The sequence below is a fragment of the Rousettus aegyptiacus genome, unplaced genomic scaffold, assembly GCF_014176215.1.
Source record: "Rousettus aegyptiacus isolate mRouAeg1 unplaced genomic scaffold, mRouAeg1.p scaffold_m13_p_5, whole genome shotgun sequence".
In the NCBI taxonomy this organism is placed as follows: domain Eukaryota; kingdom Metazoa; phylum Chordata; class Mammalia; order Chiroptera; family Pteropodidae; genus Rousettus; species Rousettus aegyptiacus.
Genome location: NW_023416308.1, coordinates 121,688,795 through 121,707,060, shown reverse-complemented (window position 1 = coordinate 121,707,060; position 18,266 = coordinate 121,688,795). Strand labels below are relative to the sequence as shown.

The 18,266-nt window shown below is 65.7% G+C and overlaps 4 protein-coding genes across 7 annotated transcripts; 3 read left to right on the top strand and 1 right to left on the bottom strand.

Annotated features, from left to right (window-relative positions):
* The first annotated feature begins 1,869 nt into the window (after positions 1-1,869).
* On the top strand, positions 1,870-4,551 carry LOC107506935. The gene is made up of 2 exons (XM_016137884.2): positions 1,870-3,576; positions 3,696-4,551. The coding sequence occupies exons 1-2, from the start codon at positions 3,374-3,376 to the stop codon at positions 4,534-4,536; spliced, it is 1,044 nt and encodes a 347-aa protein (XP_015993370.2). The 5' UTR covers positions 1,870-3,373; the 3' UTR covers positions 4,537-4,551.
* Positions 4,552-7,253: 2,702 nt separating this feature from the next.
* On the top strand, positions 7,254-8,446 carry LOC118602818 (interferon-induced transmembrane protein 3-like). Its single transcript, XM_036220646.1, has 2 exons — positions 7,254-7,625; positions 8,100-8,446. Exons 1-2 carry the CDS (start codon positions 7,440-7,442, stop codon positions 8,262-8,264), a joined length of 351 nt encoding a protein of 116 aa, XP_036076539.1. The 5' UTR covers positions 7,254-7,439; the 3' UTR covers positions 8,265-8,446.
* A 572-nt stretch (positions 8,447-9,018) lies between these two features.
* Positions 9,019-10,368, top strand: LOC118602817 (interferon-induced transmembrane protein 3-like). The gene is made up of 2 exons (XM_036220641.1): positions 9,019-9,512; positions 10,022-10,368. The coding sequence occupies exons 1-2, from the start codon at positions 9,264-9,266 to the stop codon at positions 10,184-10,186; spliced, it is 414 nt and encodes a 137-aa protein (XP_036076534.1). The 5' UTR covers positions 9,019-9,263; the 3' UTR covers positions 10,187-10,368.
* A 2,289-nt stretch (positions 10,369-12,657) lies between these two features.
* LOC107506941 (interferon-induced transmembrane protein 3-like) lies at positions 12,658-16,589 on the bottom strand. 4 transcript variants are annotated; one of them, XM_036220644.1, is made up of 3 exons: positions 16,210-16,589; positions 15,653-15,736; positions 12,658-13,746 (listed from the first exon to the last, which is right to left on the bottom strand). In XM_036220644.1, exons 1-3 carry the CDS (start codon positions 16,393-16,395, stop codon positions 13,687-13,689), a joined length of 330 nt encoding a protein of 109 aa, XP_036076537.1. In that variant the 5' UTR covers positions 16,396-16,589; the 3' UTR covers positions 12,658-13,686. The 4 variants fall into 4 exon arrangements, with proteins under 4 accessions (XP_036076537.1, XP_036076536.1, XP_036076535.1 ...); XM_036220643.1 differs by having other exon boundaries at positions 12,658-13,758; positions 15,665-15,736; positions 16,210-16,587; XM_036220642.1 differs by lacking the exons at positions 15,653-15,736; positions 16,210-16,589 and adding an exon at positions 14,324-14,816 and having other exon boundaries at positions 12,658-13,830.
* Positions 16,590-18,266: the final 1,677 nt, after the last annotated feature.

Sequence of the window (18,266 nt, the reverse complement as noted above, 5' to 3'; positions counted from 1 at the left end):
GTCGCTGAGCCCGTGCTGGGCTGGAGGGGAATGCACCTGGCCCCGACCGGCCGGGCGCCAGCCCCTCCTCCCCAGGGGAGTTTTATTTCTTAGAAGTTTTTCCCATTGGGTTTGCAAGCTGGTTAAGTGGAGGAGCATACAGCAAATGAGTGAGCCCCCGAGGACACGGGGGTGGGGGGGGCGGACACGGACCCTGTCCTGGGCAGGACTTCCCGTGGCCCCGCCCCGGCCCGCCCACCTGGTTCCCCCCAGGTCTGGGGAAAGCGGCTGAGCTCATCACTATTCAGATTATGGACGCATTGACTTTGTCTTAAATTTTTCAATTTTAACTCTTAATTTTTACAGAGAAGAGGTGGTCACAAGGGGGCCTGTGGCCAGCAGCATCGCCACAGGCCGGGATCTTGTCACAGCTCCTGGGTCCCCGCCTCAGACCCGGCCACCTGACCCCCAGCTGGGGCCCCCACGTCTGTCCTCAGGCGTCTTCCAGGCGGTTCAGGTGATCACGGGGAGCAGCAGGGGCGGGAGCGGCCGCAGGAGGTCCGCGCGGGGACGCGCGCCAAGGGGGCCTTGTGGCCGCGGGCTCCATGCCGAGCCCGCGCCGCGGTGGCTCCAGCCCCGCGCCCCGCGCCCGCGGCAGAGCACCGCCCACGACGGCCACGCGGCCCCCGCGGTGCCCGGGCCACCGCCGCCTTCTCGGGGCCCCGTCGACCTCGAGCGTCTTCCAGGCTCGGGCCGGCGGCTCGCAGGCCCGAGAATGCCCCCTGCTGCCCGCCGCGCCAGGCCCGGGCGGCGGCACTAGGGCGCTTGTCCCGCCCGCAGGGCTCGGGCCTGGCGCCGCCGGAGGCCCTGCCGGCCCGTCGGGCGCCCTCGCCCGCACCGAGCCGGCGCGTGCGCTCCCGCGTGCGGCCCGAGCGCTGTCCCACGCAGTGAACGGGGCCGCGGGAGACCGAGTCCCGCTGGAGCTCCGAGCCCCACGCGTCCTGAGCGTCCGCGTCTCCCAGTGTGACCCTGTCGCTCCCACACGGCCCTCGCAGCTCCCAGGCCCCGGCCCCTGCCTAGGACTGAGACGCCCTCCAGGGGGACTGGACAGGCCCGCCTCGCCCTCCACATGCCCCTGCCGTCCGTCCTGGGAGGACGTGGTGGCCACCGGGCCTCAGGCACAGGCACACCCGCCCTTCGTCCTCGCCGGTCGGCCGCCTGGCTCCGACGCGTCTCCGCGTGGATCTGTTCGTCGCCTAGGCCACCCTCCTTGCCCAGGACTCGCGTCTGTGAATGTTTCATTTCAGCTCTGAGGGTCTCGTGATCACTGCCCATTCCCCTCCCCTTGACTGTGGGGGCTCCCCCCAGATCCCCCGGGGGCCCTCCGGGGACTTCTCCCGCAAGGGGAGCAGCTCCGCGGCGGGGCTCCGAGCCCAGGGCCACCTTGACCAGCCGCAGAGGGTCTCAACACAGGGTGAGAAGCGTTCTCTCTTTTCTTTTCTCCGGGAGACACTGTGGAGAAGGAATATTTCTTCCTGAGACGTGCAGTACAATTCGCCAGGGCCCCACCCCCCCCCCCCGCCCCCCCGCCCCCCCGCCTGCCCCTGGGCCCCGCCGCGCCACTTCCCGCCGTCGCCCTGCGCCGGGGCGGCCGCCAGGGGGCGACGCAGGCCCGCGCGCGGCCGGAGCGGCCGGGGCCTGAGCGGGAGCGCGCGGCACGGAGGCCGGGCCCTGGCCGCGGCCTCGCTGTCCGGCGGGCCCCAGGGCGCCCCGCGTGCCCGGTGGCGATGCAGAGCTCCGGGGCCGCGGGAAGCGCCGGGGCCGGGGGGGGGGTGGGGGGGTTGGGGCGCTCGGAAAGAGCCCAGGCCCGGACGCACGACGGGCCTGGTGGCACGGCGGGGGCGGGACAGGCTGGCTCGCAGCCTGGGGTTAGGGGTCGATTGCCACATCCGACGCTCCCCGCCTTCCCGCGGGAGATGTTTTCCCTCCGATTCCCCGAAGTGATGTGTGCGGGCTGGGTCCAAGGCCGGAAGCGGCCGGGCTACACCCAGAATTGGAGGGGCCCGGGCCCCAGGAGCCAGGTGCGCCCTCCAACCAGCTGAACTTAACCTGAAGGCGACAGTGAAAACCCGAGTGAGGAAGTGGATGGGATTGTGGGTGCCCCCCCCCCCCGCCCCGCCCACGCAGCCACTCTGCACTGATATCCTGCTGAGAAACAGCTAGGGAGAGCAGAGAGAGGGAAGGTGTCCTCTGCTGAAGCCTGTGACCCCCGCCGGGCAGAGCCCAACTCAGAAGGGCGGCCACAGGGACATTCCCTTTGGGTGTGAGCCTTGGGCCACCGCCCTCCAACCTCCCCAGCCGCAAGGCGCCTTCTGCAAACTTGCCCTGGACCTGCCACCCCTCGAGCCTGCAGGAGGGCACAGGGGCAGGGGGGCCCTCAGACCTGCTTGTGAGTGAGCATTGGGATGGAGTGGGGGGCATCCCGGACCCTCTAGAGCAGGGCCAGCTGCAGAGGAGGAGCCCGGAGACACTTCCGGTGGCCTGCACTCCCCCCTCCAAACTGTCCTTCTTCCTGGCGACCAGCCCCAGAAGATGGAGACTGGACTACCGTCCAGTGCAGTCACCGCGGCGTCTTCCTCGGGGCGAAGGTCAGGCCCGTAGGGAAGAGCCAGGGCCCTGGGCCCGGCCACGCTCTCAGCAGGTGTCCTCTGGGCCTCTCCAGACCCCTGTGGCGGATCCCTGGCACTGTCCTTGACCCCGACCCCGGGGTCTGTGTCTTCTGGAACTGTGCAGGCTCACTGGTCAGCTCTCGGCGGGGTGAGGTCCCTCAGGGAGCGCATCTGCATGGCCCAGAGAGGCAAGCGGGGCCCTTCCAGGCCTCCAGCAGCCCCGCCCGCCTTTGTTCTCTGGGCTCTGCCACCTGAGGCTGGGCTCTGGCCAGGCCCCCCCCCCCACACCCCTGCTAGGGAGAGTCGCCATCAGGAAGGGGAGGCCCCCGGCCAGAAGGGTGGAGCGGGGAGCAGTCTGCGAGTCGTGGGGTGGGGGGACAGCCTGCCCTGCCTTCTCACCCCGCCGTGGACAGGGGCAGTGCTCGTGACGTGGACTGCACCTGCGCACTGTTCTCCGGCCCGCCTCCCGCAGCCCCGTGTCCGGCGGCGCGGCCTGACAGAAGCGGCACTTCCGACGGGGCCCAGCACAGAGACGCTCTGGGGCTGCGATTGTGGCACGTGAAACACCCGAGTTGGAACAGAAGCGCCTCCCAGCACCTTGCCCTCCGCGAACCAAGATCCCGAAGTTCGGGCCCACGAACACTCAGCTGCCAGGGAGGGAGACAGTTCCACAGAGGAGGAAAAGCGGACCTTGCCCGGAAACGCAGAGGTCGGCTGGTGCTTCGATGGAGCGCCACAGGATTTCAGCCCAAACTGGCCCGAAGCAGGCCTACCTTGGCTCGAGATGTGGGCCGGATTCTCGCCCTGGGGACCTGCCCAGACAGGGCCCGGACACCGGCATTTTGCAGGTTCCTGGCAGTTGCCTCTGGTCTACGATGAGTCAGGGACGAGGGCCCACAGTGGAGCTTTGCTTTAAGGATCCAAACAGGTTTTTGTTTCTCAATCTTTCTCCAGGTCTCTGGAGCCCCGCCCCACTGAGCCTGGGAAGGGAGGGGAGAGGGGGCGGGGCGGCCCCACTCACTGCTCTCCACCCGGTTTGCCCCTTAGGGTCTGGGGTCCATCAGCCTCCAGGGTGCAGTCTGAGGCCAGCATGCCCTTTAAGGAGGCCCAGCTTCCTACAGGTGCAGGGAGGAGGCCAGAGATGCAAATGCCAGATCAGCTCCACTCAGACTGCTCCGCACTGATCAGCCCCGCGGCCCGGCCAGGAGGACAAAGGGTGATGTCCGTCGGGGTTGCTAACGCCCCATTTCCGACGCTGGCAAGGGGAGACAGGAGGCACAGAGTCTGGGAGTGGCGGCCCCACACAGGTGAAATCACTCAGTCCCTGCGGCTGGGAACAGCGGGCGGGCCTGGCTCGCAGCACACGCGGTGCGGTCACACTGTGCGGCCGTCCCGCCATCGAAGGGAAGCAGATAAACAAAGTCCACAAGCTGCGATTCCTAGAAACCAACAATGGCACGTAAACCGAATTCCCCGGACACTGGGGTCCCTCCCCCTGCCCCTCTCTCGTACTCTATACTCCCTCGCTGGCCTCCTCGCTGAGGGGCTCTCGCCCGGGGCCTCTGAGAGGACACCACCCTCGCGGGAGTGGTACCCCCTTTTCAATAAACTTGCCTTTGACTCTCCCTTTGGCCTGGGTGTTGAATTCTCTCTAAGCTCGCTGCCAAAGGACCCTCTCTGCTCTCCTGCGGGGCTGGCTCGCCCCGCCCCACGCCACGCCACCTGGGTGAGCCGCCCCGGCCTGGCCTGCCTCACCAGGGTCAGCCTGGGCTTCCCGTCCCCAGGTCCACGCTCACTACTTAGGACGCGGTCTCTCCGCTTCTCAGAGTGCTTCCAGGCAGAGTCCCAGGGCTCGGGAGCAGGGGTCGGGGTGCCCGGGAGAAAGTAGAGACTGAGGCCCCGGGCCAGGCTGGTGTCACTCCCCGGAACTCACCACCCCGGGGGCGGGGGCCCGATCGGCACCTGAGTGCGAGTCGGGAGGGACAGCTGGCCCTGGCGCAGCACCTCCGGGGGCCCGTGGAGACGGAAAGGGGACAGAAGGTCGCCGCCTGGCAGGCGTCACGGTGCCGACGGTCGTAGACGGGGCCACCCATGGGCGCCAAAGCTGTGGCTCGGCGTCGGGGAGAAACACGGTCTACACGGCCTGAACGCGTCTCCCCAGCGTGTCCGTCACCCACAGAGGAGAGGGTGGCTTTACACGGAGGCGCCCAGCAGGCAGCCCCTGAGTCCCGACCGCGGGCGACACCGGCGGCCGCGCCTCGTCCAGGCCGCGAGCTCCGCGTCAGGGCGCACCGGGAAGGGCCCCACTTCTTTTCTGCAGGACCCGCGCCCCGGACACAACCTCATCCCGACCGGGCAACACCACGGCGACCTGCGCCGAGCAGCGCCCTGCACCGCGGCCGGGGACCCGTCTCAGGGCTCTGTGATCGGGAGACCAGGGCAGGCCGAGGGCCGGCCCCGCGGACACCGGACTCCGGCTCAGCAGGGACGTGAGCGGACATGCTGGCGGGGTCCACGTGAGGCTGGCCCAGCGAGCCGGGGCTCCCGAGGGCTCAGAGTCTCGAGGCAACACCGGGCAGGTCGCTGGGCACCCCCGAGGTCCTACGGTTGCTTTTGGGCAGCCTCGCTGTGGCCGTCGATGGCTGCTGCTACCTAACACCTAACATGTCATTGCGGACAGGCGGGTGAAAACCCAGGGACAGCGCCCCAGCACTCCGGGCCTGGCTGTGGCCCGAGCTGTGGCCAGCGTGTGCAGCGGGGCCCCCTCGGGCGGGCCGTGGGGCGCACGTAGCCACCACCGCTGCGGAAAACCGTTCCGCCTGGGCCATGGACGGAGGCCCAGCGGAGGCCGCGGCCAGCGGAAGCCCAGGCTCCAGGCCAAGGCCTCTCCGGCAGCCAGGACACCACGAGCCCTGCCAATTGTCCCCAGGGGAACGGAGAAACCCTGGGGACAGGATGCAAGGTGGAAATCTGAGTAAAGGAATTCAGCTCCACCCAAGGGCGGCTCGCGGATGACCCGCTGAGGGAGGGGCGGCTCGCCCGCTGCCCCCACCAGTGAGGCGAGGCCTCCTCTCCAGCTGTGACTGCGCTCCGCTCTGGGGGTCCCGCGCGGCCACCGCCCCCGCAGGGGCGTCCCGGGCCGGCGGGCGCACAGTCCCCTCACCCGGGCAGCGCCTGGCGGGACTCTGCCTTGGAGCGGGTCGTGGGCGGCAGCTTTGCGTCATGCACCTTGCGGCCTGTTTGCTGAAGTTCACGGTGAGGGACGGTTCAAAGTGCCCAACGGCAACAAACTGCGTCCGTCGGCCTCCGCAGGTGGCAACTCTGGGACAGGGCAACCCGTTGGGGACCGTGCTTCTCGGGGCGCCAGGATTCGGCAGGCCCCAGGCCTGGGAACACGGGACAGCCCGCCCGGGCGGCGCCTCCCGTGGGTGGGCACTAAGCTGAAGGCCCAGGGGTGGCCGCCGCCAGGAAGGGGCGTCGGTCAGGGCCGGCGGGGTGAGGCCGGTAACCAGCCACCCTGAACACCCATGTCCTGTCCTGGCCACACCCCAGCGCGTCGCGGGGGACACGGCTCCACCGCCGTGCGGGGACCAGGCCAAGTCCCACGGAGACATTCACCTCCAGGGGCCCTGCAGCAGAAGGAAGAGAACTCGGCGACGTGCTCCGGGAGGTGCCCCGGCCCAAGGACGTAGACGCCACCTGGCCGCCGTGTGGTGAGCCAGACGTCCTTGGCGATGGCAGCAGTGAGCACCGGCCGCCTTCGGGCAGCTGGTCATCGAGAGCCGGGACACTGTGCCCTGCCCAAAGGGGCCGTCACAAAGTCCCCCCAATCCCCTGACGCCCAGGAGTGATACCAGGTCGCTGTGGCAGCCCCCCACGTGTGCCGTCTCGGGCCGAACCCTGGCCTAGGAAGGAGGGGCTCGCGCCCCCAGCCCCCACCCCCGCGTGGGAGCGGGTCACGCAGGAAGTTCCGCTGGGCAGCCGTCCCAGAGCCCCGTGGGGTGGCCGTGCTGAGCACCCGGTCTCCACTGTCCGCCACCCACCAGGCCCAGCTGGGCACCCTCACTCCGGCCCCTCGAGTCTCCGGCCTTCATGCCACATGCGGCACACGCCTGGGGCTCAGCCGCCCCCCGCCACAGTGGCCTCTGGTGGCATGCACGCCGGGCGCGCTGGCTCCAGGGCGGCCCTCCGGAGTCGGCATGAGGGCACCCGCGGGCCAGGCAGTACAGCCCACGGGGGACCGACCTCAAACAAGAGGCCCGACCCCACCGAGAGAGGGACTCCAGGCCAAGAGAGACACAGGGCTGCAGAGCCGGCCCCGGCCAGCCCAGGGGGGAAATGGTGGGCAGGGCTCCCCCGGGCCGGGCCGCAGTGTGCAGGAGCGCACGGCCGGCGGGAGACTGGCAGGGGCCGCGCAGGTGGAGCCTGGGCTGGGGCGAGGGAGGGCCCACTCCCGGCGGGGGCACCGTCCCCAGGGCCGCCCACAGACAGCCCTCAGTGAGGTGAGGAGAGAGGATTTGAGCAACGGGGACAGGAAATTCACCCTTAGACCACAGCCCCTCCCCACCCATGTAACCCGACACTCATTGGTTTCTTCCACCCTCCTTCTCCCCAGCCAAATGGCCGATTTTCTAAACACCAGGAAACAGAAAGTTCTGAGAAATCAAAACTAACCCCGACCGGGTGGGGTCCTCAGCACAGTCCAGACATCAGCCCCACACTGCTCAGCCTGGCCTGCAGAGACCCACTTCACCTTCTCCTGGGACCACACCTGCTCCCCCAAAGCCAGAGATGATCAACGAGGAGCACGAGATCAACGTGCTGGGGGCGCCCCAGACCGCGGGGACCGTGACGTCCACCGTGGTCGACATCCGCAGTGAGACCGTCGTGCCGGACCACATCGTCTGGTCCCTGTTCAACACCGTCTTCTTTAACCCCTGCTGCCTGGGCTTCGCGGCGTTCGCCTACTCCGTGAAGGTGGGTGGGCGCGTGGGGGCTTCTCCGGAAAGTGCGAGTGGCCCGCAGAGGTGCCCCGGCCCAGACGGCCTTGGGAGGGTGCCCTGGTGCACCTGTCGCTTTGTCACCGTGCTTGCTGGGGCTCACTCCCAAGTGGGGGGTGCCGTGGGGCTCAGGACGAAAGGGCGGCCGAGGCCTCGCATCCCAGGCGTTCTCCTCCCGGTGAGTTGACGGCCTTCCTGCTTGCCATTCAGACCTCGAGTCTGGTCCAGAAAACAGGAAAGGTACTCAGATACCAGCTCCTGCTGCGGTGAGTGGCCAGCAGAGGGGCCAGGGCCGGGTAGGGCCAGTCCTGAGATCCTGCAGAGGCTGAGCGTCGGCTCGTCACCCCAGGAGGGGAGAGGCCCCAATCAGGCCGAGGGGCAGGGACCGGACAGCGGAGGACCCGAGTCACACGGCACCCCTCCAGGCCGCTCACCATCTCTTCTCCCCCAGTCTAGGGACCGGAAGATGGTGGGCGACGTGATCGGGGCCCAGAGCTACGCCTCCACCGCCAAGTGCCTCAACATCTCGGCCCTGGTCGTGGGCCTCCTTGTCATAGTTGCCGTCATCACAGCCGTCATTGTCCTCGTCGTCAGCGCAAGGCGGCACATCATCTGAGATATTGAGATGCTATCTGGAAGTCACCCGCGGTTCTGGAGGACACCAGCTGCTGCCCGCGGCCCGAGACTGTCGCCCTCTCCCCTGCCGTCCGTACCCCGCGCGCCCTCCACTCTCCTGCCCCACCACCGCCTCACTGTGTCTGCCGTCAGTGCTGAATTCAATAAAGGCCTAGTGTGTGAGCTGCGTGGCTATGTGGGGAGGGGGCCTTGGTGAGAGTTCCAGGCCTGTCCAGGTGACAGAGCCCATCCCCACCCGTGCCGCCTGCTGGCTGCCCTGGGGGTGGGCGGGGCATGTCCTCGGGGCGGAGGTCAGGAACTTCCAGGGTCCTAGGCTTGCAGCCCCAGACACCACTACACCTGTGCTGGCCCTGCCCTCCGCCTCCGCCCTCGCCCTCGGGCCGCCCCAGGACCAGCCTCAGGACCGGCCCACACCTGGCCAGGGTCAGGAGTCCCACCTGCGCCTCTTCCTCCAGGGCTCCCGCCAGTCCCCGGGGAAGAGCACGCTTTCTCTCCCGAGGTGGCTGGGGAACACCTCCCAGCCTGTGCCCACCCGCCTCAGCCCCACCAGCCCGCCTCGTTCGCTCTCCGCACGGGGGACTGCTGAGAAGATGCGTAACCCCGCAAGGGCCCGAGCCCGCACCCCAAACGTCCTCTCCAGAAAACAACACAGAAAACATGGGGTGCAGGAGAGAGGCCAGCTAAGGAGAGGAGGCCGGGCCTGAGTGACGGGGACAGGACACGTGCCCCTCGCCCCTTCCCGGGCCTGCCTTCCCCTTCCTCTGACCCTGCCCTGGTGTAACTTGACACTCGCACAATTGTTACGCCCTCCTGGTCCCCAGCCAAAGCTCCACTTCCCAAACGCCAGGAAAAGGAAACTGGAGAAAACGAAACTGCCAGGCAGAGCGGCCAGGCAGAGCGGACGCCCACCGTGAGCTTCCTGTCCTCGCGGACGCTGACCGGACACTGACCGCACTCACCACACCGTCGCGGCCGCACCATGAGCTGCAGCTCCCAGCCCTTCTTCAACGGCCCCCACCGCGGAGTGCCCCCAACATACGAGAGGCTCCAGGAGGAGCACGAGGTGGCCGTGCTGGGGGCGCCCCAGCCCTCGGGGGCCGTGACGTCCACCGTGATCAACATCCGCGGCGAGACCGTCGTGCCCGACCACGTCATCTGGTCCCTGTTCAACACCGTCTTCTTTAACCCCTGCTGCCTGGGCTTCGTGGCGTTCGCCTACTCCGTGAAGGTGGGTGGGCGCGTGGGGGCTTCTCCGGAAAGTGCGAGTGGCCCGCAGAGGTGCCCCGGCCCAGACGGCCTTGGGAGGGTGCCCTCGTGTGTGTGTGTGTGTGTGTGTGTGTGTGTGTGTGTGTGTGTGTCACGGTGAGGCTGCATGGGGTGCTGGAGATGGCCAGGGTTAACGTCTCTCCCCGGGAGTTCAAGGATCTCCCTACTGACTGATACCAGAAATTACATCCGTCCGACTCACCGCGTGGCTCCAAGGCTCCCTCAGAAAGAACAAAGGGACCCAGAAAACCCCGAGCCGCCAGCTGAGGGACCTGGGCTGGGGGACCACCAGCCCCACGACCCCTGGAGAGGCTGAGAGTCTAAGGGGAAGGAGCTCGGGCCCCGGGCAGGGGGGCCTTCAGGGCACAGTCCTGCTCAGGCTCCAGGGAACAGGGAGGGGCAGGGGCCAGCCAGGGAGGACCCGAGTCACACGGCACCCCTCCAGGCCGCTCACCATCTCTTCTCCCCCAGTCTAGGGACCGGAAGATGGTGGGCGACGTGATCGGGGCCCAGAGCTACGCCTCCACCGCCAAGTGCCTCAACATCTCGGCCCTGGTCGTGGGCCTCCTTGTCATAGTTGCCGTCATCACAGCCGTCATTGTCCTCGTCGTCAGCGCAAGGCGGCACATCATCTGAGATATTGAGATGCTATCTGGAAGTCACCCGCGGTTCTGGAGGACACCAGCTGCTGCCCGCGGCCCGAGACTGTCGCCCTCTCCCCTGCCGTCCGTACCCCACGCGCCCTCCACTCTCCTGCCCCACCACCGCCTCACTGTGTCTGCCGTCAGTGCTGAATTCAATAAAGGCCTAGTGTGTGAGCTGCGTGGCTATGTGGGGAGGGGGCCTTGGTGAGAGTTCCGGGCCTGTCCAGGTGACAGAGCCCATCCCCATCCGTGCCACCTGCTGGCTGCCCTGGGGGTGGGCGGGGCATGTCCTCTGTGAAGTCTCATATTCTGAAGGCCGGCAGAAGTCAAGAAGGGTCGGCTTTGAGTCCTGAAGCCCCAGACGTCCCTTCTCCCAGGAGCACACCTGTGCTGGACCCTGTCCTCATCCTGCCCCAGATCAGCCCCAGCCTGGGCATGGGCAGAATCCTGTCCTTCCTTCCTCTTGAGCTCACCATGGCGGGGTGGCAAGAGAAGCCTTCCTTGCGAGAGGGCTGAGGAGGCTAGCACATTTCCGGGCATGAGCCTGCTGGCCCTGGCGCGAGCCCCGCTTCGGCCGAGCCGTCTCCGCCCCTCAACTCCTCTGCAGGTGTCTCCAGGCCCCGCCTCCGCCACAGCACCGCTCTGGCGGCCTCGACTGTGTCCCGCTGCGCCTCCGGCCGGCTCTGCCCCGCCCCCGGCGCGCTCTGCCCCGCCCCTCTCGGTGTCTGCCCCGCCCCGGCGCGCTCTGCCCCGCCCCTCTCGGTGTCTGCCCCGCCCCGGCGCGCTCTGCCCCGCCCCTCTCGGTGTCTGCCCCGCCCCGGCGCGCTCTGCCCCGCCCCTCTCGGTGTCTGCCCCGCCCCGGAGCGCTCTGCCCCGCCCCCGGCGCGCTCTGCCACGCCCCGCCGCTCTGCCACGCCCACAGCGCCCTCGGCCCCGCCTCCTCTATGGTCAATCATCTAGGCGTCACGTGATGACCTACCCACTTACGTTTTAACCAGAGCAGGTCTGACTACCAGGTTTAAAGGTGTTCACGGGTGTGTCCTTACGATTCCCTTGGTTAGTACCAAGGACCTTCCCGCTGCCCGCAGTTGTGATTTCGTGATGCCGCACGCCTCCCTTGTAATTTTGCAAAGCTCGATGTCATGGCTTCTTCGCTTCCTGCAAGCGAGTGTCTCTCTCACCTAGTAGGACCCTCGTTCCAAGTCAGCCGAGTTCTCACGCGGTTCCTTCCTGGGCTCAGCTTCCTCCCTGACCGCTGCTCCACAGGGGATGTGGGACCCGCCCTGTGTACGGGGCGCAGCCCGCGGGGTCACATGATGGCGCCCCCTACCCTGCTTCAGGTCTGCTCAGACCTTTGGCCGCGCCCCACCTTCAAGCAAGTGTTTCTCAGACCCAAGGATCAGATCTGTCCGTATATCTCCTCCATCAGCATCGCTAGGCCTGTATCCTCTGCTCAGAGGTGGGATCCCTAGGAGAGCAGGGCCCTTTTAGGATCCAGTGGCTTATGCTGTGGACTAAGCCACGGTATCAACCTACCAACCGCCCTCTGGAGTTAGGGTGCTGCTCTGGGGGCATTTGAGAGTGAGGGGTTTGGTTGGGAGTATGGTAGCTCTGGTGGGGGGGGGGGGAGGGGACAGGGAGGGACAGGCTACGGCTTTCCAGGCTGTGAATGCTTCTGTCCAGCTGGCTTGAGAGGGGGTCAGCTCTGCCCTTGAGATGGGACTTTACTTGTAAAATTCTTAATCTTTTATCAGGAAATGAAATGGGACATCTCTTGCAGAGTTAATCTTTTTAGTAAAGGGAGTTTTCTTCCTGCCATTCATTGGAAAAAAGGCCCTCCCCCTCAAATCCTGATAATCACTGTGGCAAATCAGCCTCTAGCTATTGATAAGTTTTCATCAGCCCTTTGTTAGCAGAAAAGGTGTTAGGCCTGGCAGAGCCCTTAGAGTCAGGGGGATGGGGCGTGGGGGGGGGGGTGGAGGACTTTAGGCCAAAGGTCTTTCTTTCTACTATTTAAGAAAGATGTTAACAAAGCCTGTTTCCCTTTCCTCACTTAATAGGCAAATCAATAATAGAAATTTAAAATGTACGATTTAAATAACGAGTTTGTATTTTCTGTTCCTTCTCTAGGGACTGTGGTGGCACTTCAGCAAGAAACCCAAGACTGAGAAGCCTGACTGAGGCGGAAAGAGAAAGAGCTCCATGGCACCCCTGTAGACAGGGACTATGGCCATTCTCAGCAGGAGGCAGATGCAGAAGAAGAGACCTCCTGTCCTTCAACGTCATTACCAATAATAAGGGGGTTCGTGGCTCTTAGAAAAGAGCTAGGCAGGAAATTTAGTTAGGAGGTTTCCATCTGCCAACAAAGACTTGGAGGTCATTGTATCCTAGAATAGGTCCGCCCTAATCCACTCACAATTAAGCAAGTCAGATGCATTTTTTAAACTCACACAAAGAAACCAGTAGGCAGAGAATGAGGTATCATTTTAAACCAGTCACTCGCACCTGTGCAATGAAGACCCAATGACCTTCAACTCACCTGAGCCTCGTTATACCATCATTATAATATGCTTATGCCTGGAAGTTCATTAATATCATTATAACAGACAGAATTCTGGAAACAAACATGCGCAGAATACAAAATGATGAATCACTGAGACCTCTAGATCTTAGTTGTCAATCAAGGAAGCCCGCTCCTCTAAGAAAAGTAACCGCCCACAGCAGAAAGGGATAAAATCCCTGAAGTCTCTCTTACCAGGCCTTCTGAGCCACGCTTCTCTGGCTCAGGCCTGCCTCCACATTTGGAATAGTACTTTTCCTTCTAATAAACCTCTTCTACTATATTTTGATGTCTTGCTCAATTCTTTGTTTGAGACGTCCAGAGCCTGGACCACGCGCCAGGAGAGGACCCCACTCTCGGTGACACCCTCAATCTGGAAGCCTTGCCAGATACAGGTGCCAGCTTATTGCCAGGTCAGGGCAGGGATTTTGCCTCAGCCTAAGGAGCAGGGGACACATGGACTCTCTACAGGTGTCCTGCGGAGTCTCTGACTCCTGGCACCCGCAGCCTTCTGGAGCTAATGAAGGCCTTAGAGGCCAACCGTGTTCTGAACCAGGGCCACCCTTCCCTAAATGAACCGTTCCAGGGCCAGAGATCAAAAGTCTGGCAAGTAGTGGTCCCCCAAATCCCTCATTTATCTGTCTCCCTTAGCTGGTGGCAGGGAACTGGTAAGAGCCGAAGAGATACTGCATCCGACGCCCAGGGCAGTCGGGAGGTGGCGCAGGTGGGGACGGGCTCAGGCGACAGTGCAGGGACTCTCCTCGGGGCACCCTGCCCAGTAAAAACACAGCACCCTTGCTCAGAAATCCTTTACTGCTTCAGCTGCAGGCAGGGGCAGGAACAAGCGGCCGTGCGAGGCGGACAGTGTCAGGCGGGGAGCTGCGGCGGGGCCTCCGGACTCTTTACAAATCGAAAACTTCCTGAGAAAACAATCAGTGAGCCAGTGTAGCAGTTAAAATGATGACAGCGAGGACTAGAAGGAGGCCCACGACCAGGGCCGAGATGTTGAGGCACTTTGCGGTGGAGGCGTAGCTCTGGGCCCCGATCACGTCGCCCACCATCTTCCGGTCCCTAGACTGGGGGAGAAGAGATGGTGAGCGGCCTGGAGGGTTCCCGCGTGACTCAGGTCCTCCCTGGCTAGTCCCTGCCCCTCCCTGTTCCCTGGAGCCTGAGCAGGACTGTGCCCTGAAGGCCCCCCTGCCCGGGGCCCGAGCTCCTTCCCCACAGACTCTCAGCCTCTCCAGGGGTCGTGGGGCTGGTGGTCCCCCAGCCCAGGTCCCTCAGCTGGCGGCTCGGGGTTTTCTGGGTCCCTTTGTTCTTTCTGAGGGAGACTTGGAGCCACGCGGTGAGTCGGACGGATGTAATTTCTGGTATCAGTCGGTAGGGAGATCCTTGAACTCCCGGGGAGAGACGTTAACCCTGGCCATCTCCAGCACCCCATGCAGCCTCACCGTGACACACACACACACACACACACACACACGAGGGCACCCTCCCAAGGCCGTCTGGGCCGGGGCACCTCTGCGGGCCACTCGCACTTTCCGGAGAAGCCCCCACGCGCCCACCCACCTTCACGGAGTAGGCGAACGCCACGAAGCCCAGGCAGCAGGGGTTAAAGAAGAGGGTGTTGAACAGGGACCAGACGACGTGGTCGGGCACGACGGTCTCGCCGCGGATGTTGATCACGGTGGACGTCACGGCCCCCGAGGTCTGGGGCGCCCCCAGCACGGCCACCTCGTGCTCCTCCTTGAGCCTCTCGTAGGTTGGGGGGACTCCATGGTGGGGGCCGTTGAAGAAGGGCTGGGAGCTGCAGCTCATGGTGCGGCCGCGACGGTGTGGTGAGTGCGGTCAGTGTCCGGTCAGCGTCCGCGAGGACAGGAAGCTCACGGTGGGCGTCCGCTCTGCCTGGCCGCTCTGCCTGGCAGTTTCGTTTTCTCCAGTTTCCTTTTCCTGGCGTTTGGGAAGTGGAGCTTTGGCTGGGGACCAGGAGGGCGTAACAATTGTGCGAGTGTCAAGTTACACCAGGGCAGGGTCAGAGGAAGGGGAAGGCAGGCCCGGGAAGGGGCGAGGGGCACGTGTCCTGTCCCCGTCACTCAGGCCCGGCCTCCTCTCCTTAGCTGGCCTCTCTCCTGCACCCCATGTTTTCTGTGTTGTTTTCTGGAGAGGACGTTTGGGGTGCGGGCTCGGGCCCTTGCGGGGTTACGCATCTTCTCAGCAGTCCCCCGTGCGGAGAGCGAACGAGGCGGGCTGGTGGGGCTGAGGCGGGTGGGCACAGGCTGGGAGGTGTTCCCCAGCCACCTCGGGAGAGAAAGCGTGCTCTTCCCCGGGGACTGGCGGGAGCCCTGGAGGAAGAGGCGCAGGTGGGACTCCTGACCCTGGCCAGGTGTGGGCCGGTCCTGAGGCTGGTCCTGGGGCGGCCCGAGGGCGAGGGCGGAGGCGGAGGGCAGGGCCAGCACAGGTGTAGTGGTGTCTGGGGCTGCAAGCCTAGGACCCTGGAAGTTCCTGACCTCCGCCCCGAGGACATGCCCCGCCCACCCCCAGGGCAGCCAGCAGGCGGCACGGGTGGGGATGGGCTCTGTCACCTGGACAGGCCTGGAACTCTCACCAAGGCCCCCTCCCCACATAGCCACGCAGCTCACACACTAGGCCTTTATTGAATTCAGCACTGACGGCAGACACAGTGAGGCGGTGGTGGGGCAGGAGAGTGGAGGGCGCGCGGGGTACGGACGGCAGGGGAGAGGGCGACAGTCTCGGGCCGCGGGCAGCAGCTGGTGTCCTCCAGAACCGCGGGTGACTTCCAGATAGCATCTCAATATCTCAGATGATGTGCCGCCTTGCGCTGACGACGAGGACAATGACGGCTGTGATGACGGCAACTATGACAAGGAGGCCCACGACCAGGGCCGAGATGTTGAGGCACTTGGCGGTGGAGGCGTAGCTCTGGGCCCCGATCACGTCGCCCACCATCTTCCGGTCCCTAGACTGGGGGAGAAGAGATGGTGAGCGGCCTGGAGGGGTGCCATGTGACTCGGGTCCTCCGCTGTCCGGTCCCTGCCCCTCGGCCTGATTGGGGCCTCTCCCCTCCTGGGGTGACGAGCCGACGCTCAGCCTCTGCAGGATCTCAGGACTGGCCCTACCCGGCCCTGGCCCCTCTGCTGGCCACTCACCGCAGCAGGAGCTGGTATCTGAGTACCTTTCCTGTTTTCTGGACCAGACTCGAGGTCTGAATGGCAAGCAGGAAGGCCGTCAACTCACCGGGAGGAGAACGCCTGGGATGCGAGGCCTCGGCCGCCCTTTCGTCCTGAGCCCCACGGCACCCCCCACTGGGAGTGAGCCCCAGCAAGCACGGTGACAAAGCGACAGGTGCACCAGGGCACCCTCCCAAGGCCGTCTGGGCCGGGGCACCTCTGCGGGCCACTCGCACTTTCCGGAGAAGCCCCCACGCGCCCACCCACCTTCACGGAGTAGGCGAACGCCGCGAAGCCCAGGCAGCAGGGGTTAAAGAAGACGGTGTTGAACAGGGACCAGACGATGTGGTCCGGCACGACGGTCTCACTGCGGATGTCGACCACGGTGGACGTCACGGTCCCCGCGGTCTGGGGCGCCCCCAGCACGTTGATCTCGTGCTCCTCGTTGATCATCTCTGGCTTTGGGGGAGCAGGTGTGGTCCCAGGAGAAGGTGAAGTGGGTCTCTGCAGGCCAGGCTGAGCAGTGTGGGGCTGATGTCTGGACTGTGCTGAGGACCCCACCCGGTCGGGGTTAGTTTTGATTTCTCAGAACTTTCTGTTTCCTGGTGTTTAGAAAATCGGCCATTTGGCTGGGGAGAAGGAGGGTGGAAGAAACCAATGAGTGTCGGGTTACATGGGTGGGGAGGGGCTGTGGTCTAAGGGTGAATTTCCTGTCCCCGTTGCTCAAATCCTCTCTCCTCACCTCACTGAGGGCTGTCTGTGGGCGGCCCTGGGGACGGTGCCCCCGCCGGGAGTGGGCCCTCCCTCGCCCCAGCCCAGGCTCCACCTGCGCGGCCCCTGCCAGTCTCCCGCCGGCCGTGCGCTCCTGCACACTGCGGCCCGGCCCGGGGGAGCCCTGCCCACCATTTCCCCCCTGGGCTGGCCGGGGCCGGCTCTGCAGCCCTGTGTCTCTCTTGGCCTGGAGTCCCTCTCTCGGTGGGGTCGGGCCTCTTGTTTGAGGTCGGTCCCCCGTGGGCTGTACTGCCTGGCCCGCGGGTGCCCTCATGCCGACTCCGGAGGGCCGCCCTGGAGCCAGCGCGCCCGGCGTGCATGCCACCAGAGGCCACTGTGGCGGGGGGCGGCTGAGCCCCAGGCGTGTGCCGCATGTGGCATGAAGGCCGGAGACTCGAGGGGCCGGAGTGAGGGTGCCCAGCTGGGCCTGGTGGGTGGCGGACAGTGGAGACCGGGTGCTCAGCACGGCCACCCCACGGGGCTCTGGGACGGCTGCCCAGCGGAACTTCCTGCGTGACCCGCTCCCACGCGGGGGTGGGGGCTGGGGGCGCGAGCCCCTCCTTCCTAGGCCAGGGTTCGGCCCGAGACGGCACACGTGGGGGGCTGCCACAGCGACCTGGTATCACTCCTGGGCGTCAGGGGATTGGGGGGACTTTGTGACGGCCCCTTTGGGCAGGGCACAGTGTCCCGGCTCTCGATGACCAGCTGCCCGAAGGCGGCCGGTGCTCACTGCTGCCATCGCCAAGGACGTCTGGCTCACCACACGGCGGCCAGGTGGCGTCTACGTCCTTGGGCCGGGGCACCTCCCGGAGCACGTCGCCGAGTTCTCTTCCTTCTGCTGCAGGGCCCCTGGAGGTGAATGTCTCCGTGGGACTTGGCCTGGTCCCCGCACGGCGGTGGAGCCGTGTCCCCCGCGACGCGCTGGGGTGTGGCCAGGACAGGACATGGGTGTTCAGGGTGGCTGGTTACCGGCCTCACCCCGCCGGCCCTGACCGACGCCCCTTCCTGGCGGCGGCCACCCCTGGGCCTTCAGCTTAGTGCCCACCCACGGGAGGCGCCGCCCGGGCGGGCTGTCCCGTGTTCCCAGGCCTGGGGCCTGCCGAATCCTGGCGCCCCGAGAAGCACGGTCCCCAACGGGTTGCCCTGTCCCAGAGTTGCCACCTGCGGAGGCCGACGGACGCAGTTTGTTGCCGTTGGGCACTTTGAACCGTCCCTCACCGTGAACTTCAGCAAACAGGCCGCAAGGTGCATGACGCAAAGCTGCCGCCCACGACCCGCTCCAAGGCAGAGTCCCGCCAGGCGCTGCCCGGGTGAGGGGACTGTGCGCCCGCCGGCCCGGGACGCCCCTGCGGGGGCGGTGGCCGCGCGGGACCCCCAGAGCGGAGCTCAGTCACAGCTGGAGAGGAGGCCTCGCCTCACTGGTGGGGGCAGCGGGCGAGCCGCCCCTCCCTCAGCGGGTCATCCGCGAGCCGCCCTTGGGTGGAGCTGAATTCCTTTACTCAGATTTCCACCTTGCATCCTGTCCCCAGGGTTTCTCCGTTCCCCTGGGGACA

Excerpts from the sequence above, each read along its gene's own strand:
- LOC107506935 (XM_016137884.2), top strand. The coding sequence starts at position 3,374 with ATGGAGCGCCACAGGATTTCAGCCCAAACTGGCCCGAAGCAGGCCTAC. Across the intron at positions 3,577-3,695 it reads TGCTTTAAGGATCCAAACAG|GGTCTGGGGTCCATCAGCCT; the intron begins GTTTTTGTTTCT and ends TTTGCCCCTTAG.
- LOC118602818 (XM_036220646.1), top strand. The coding sequence starts at position 7,440 with ATGATCAACGAGGAGCACGAGATCAACGTGCTGGGGGCGCCCCAGACC. Across the intron at positions 7,626-8,099 it reads CGTTCGCCTACTCCGTGAAG|TCTAGGGACCGGAAGATGGT; the intron begins GTGGGTGGGCGC and ends CTTCTCCCCCAG.
- LOC118602817 (XM_036220641.1), top strand. The coding sequence starts at position 9,264 with ATGAGCTGCAGCTCCCAGCCCTTCTTCAACGGCCCCCACCGCGGAGTG. Across the intron at positions 9,513-10,021 it reads CGTTCGCCTACTCCGTGAAG|TCTAGGGACCGGAAGATGGT; the intron begins GTGGGTGGGCGC and ends CTTCTCCCCCAG.
- LOC107506941 (XM_036220642.1), bottom strand. The coding sequence starts at position 14,572 with ATGAGCTGCAGCTCCCAGCCCTTCTTCAACGGCCCCCACCATGGAGTC. Across the intron at positions 13,831-14,323 it reads CGTTCGCCTACTCCGTGAAG|TCTAGGGACCGGAAGATGGT; the intron begins GTGGGTGGGCGC and ends CTTCTCCCCCAG.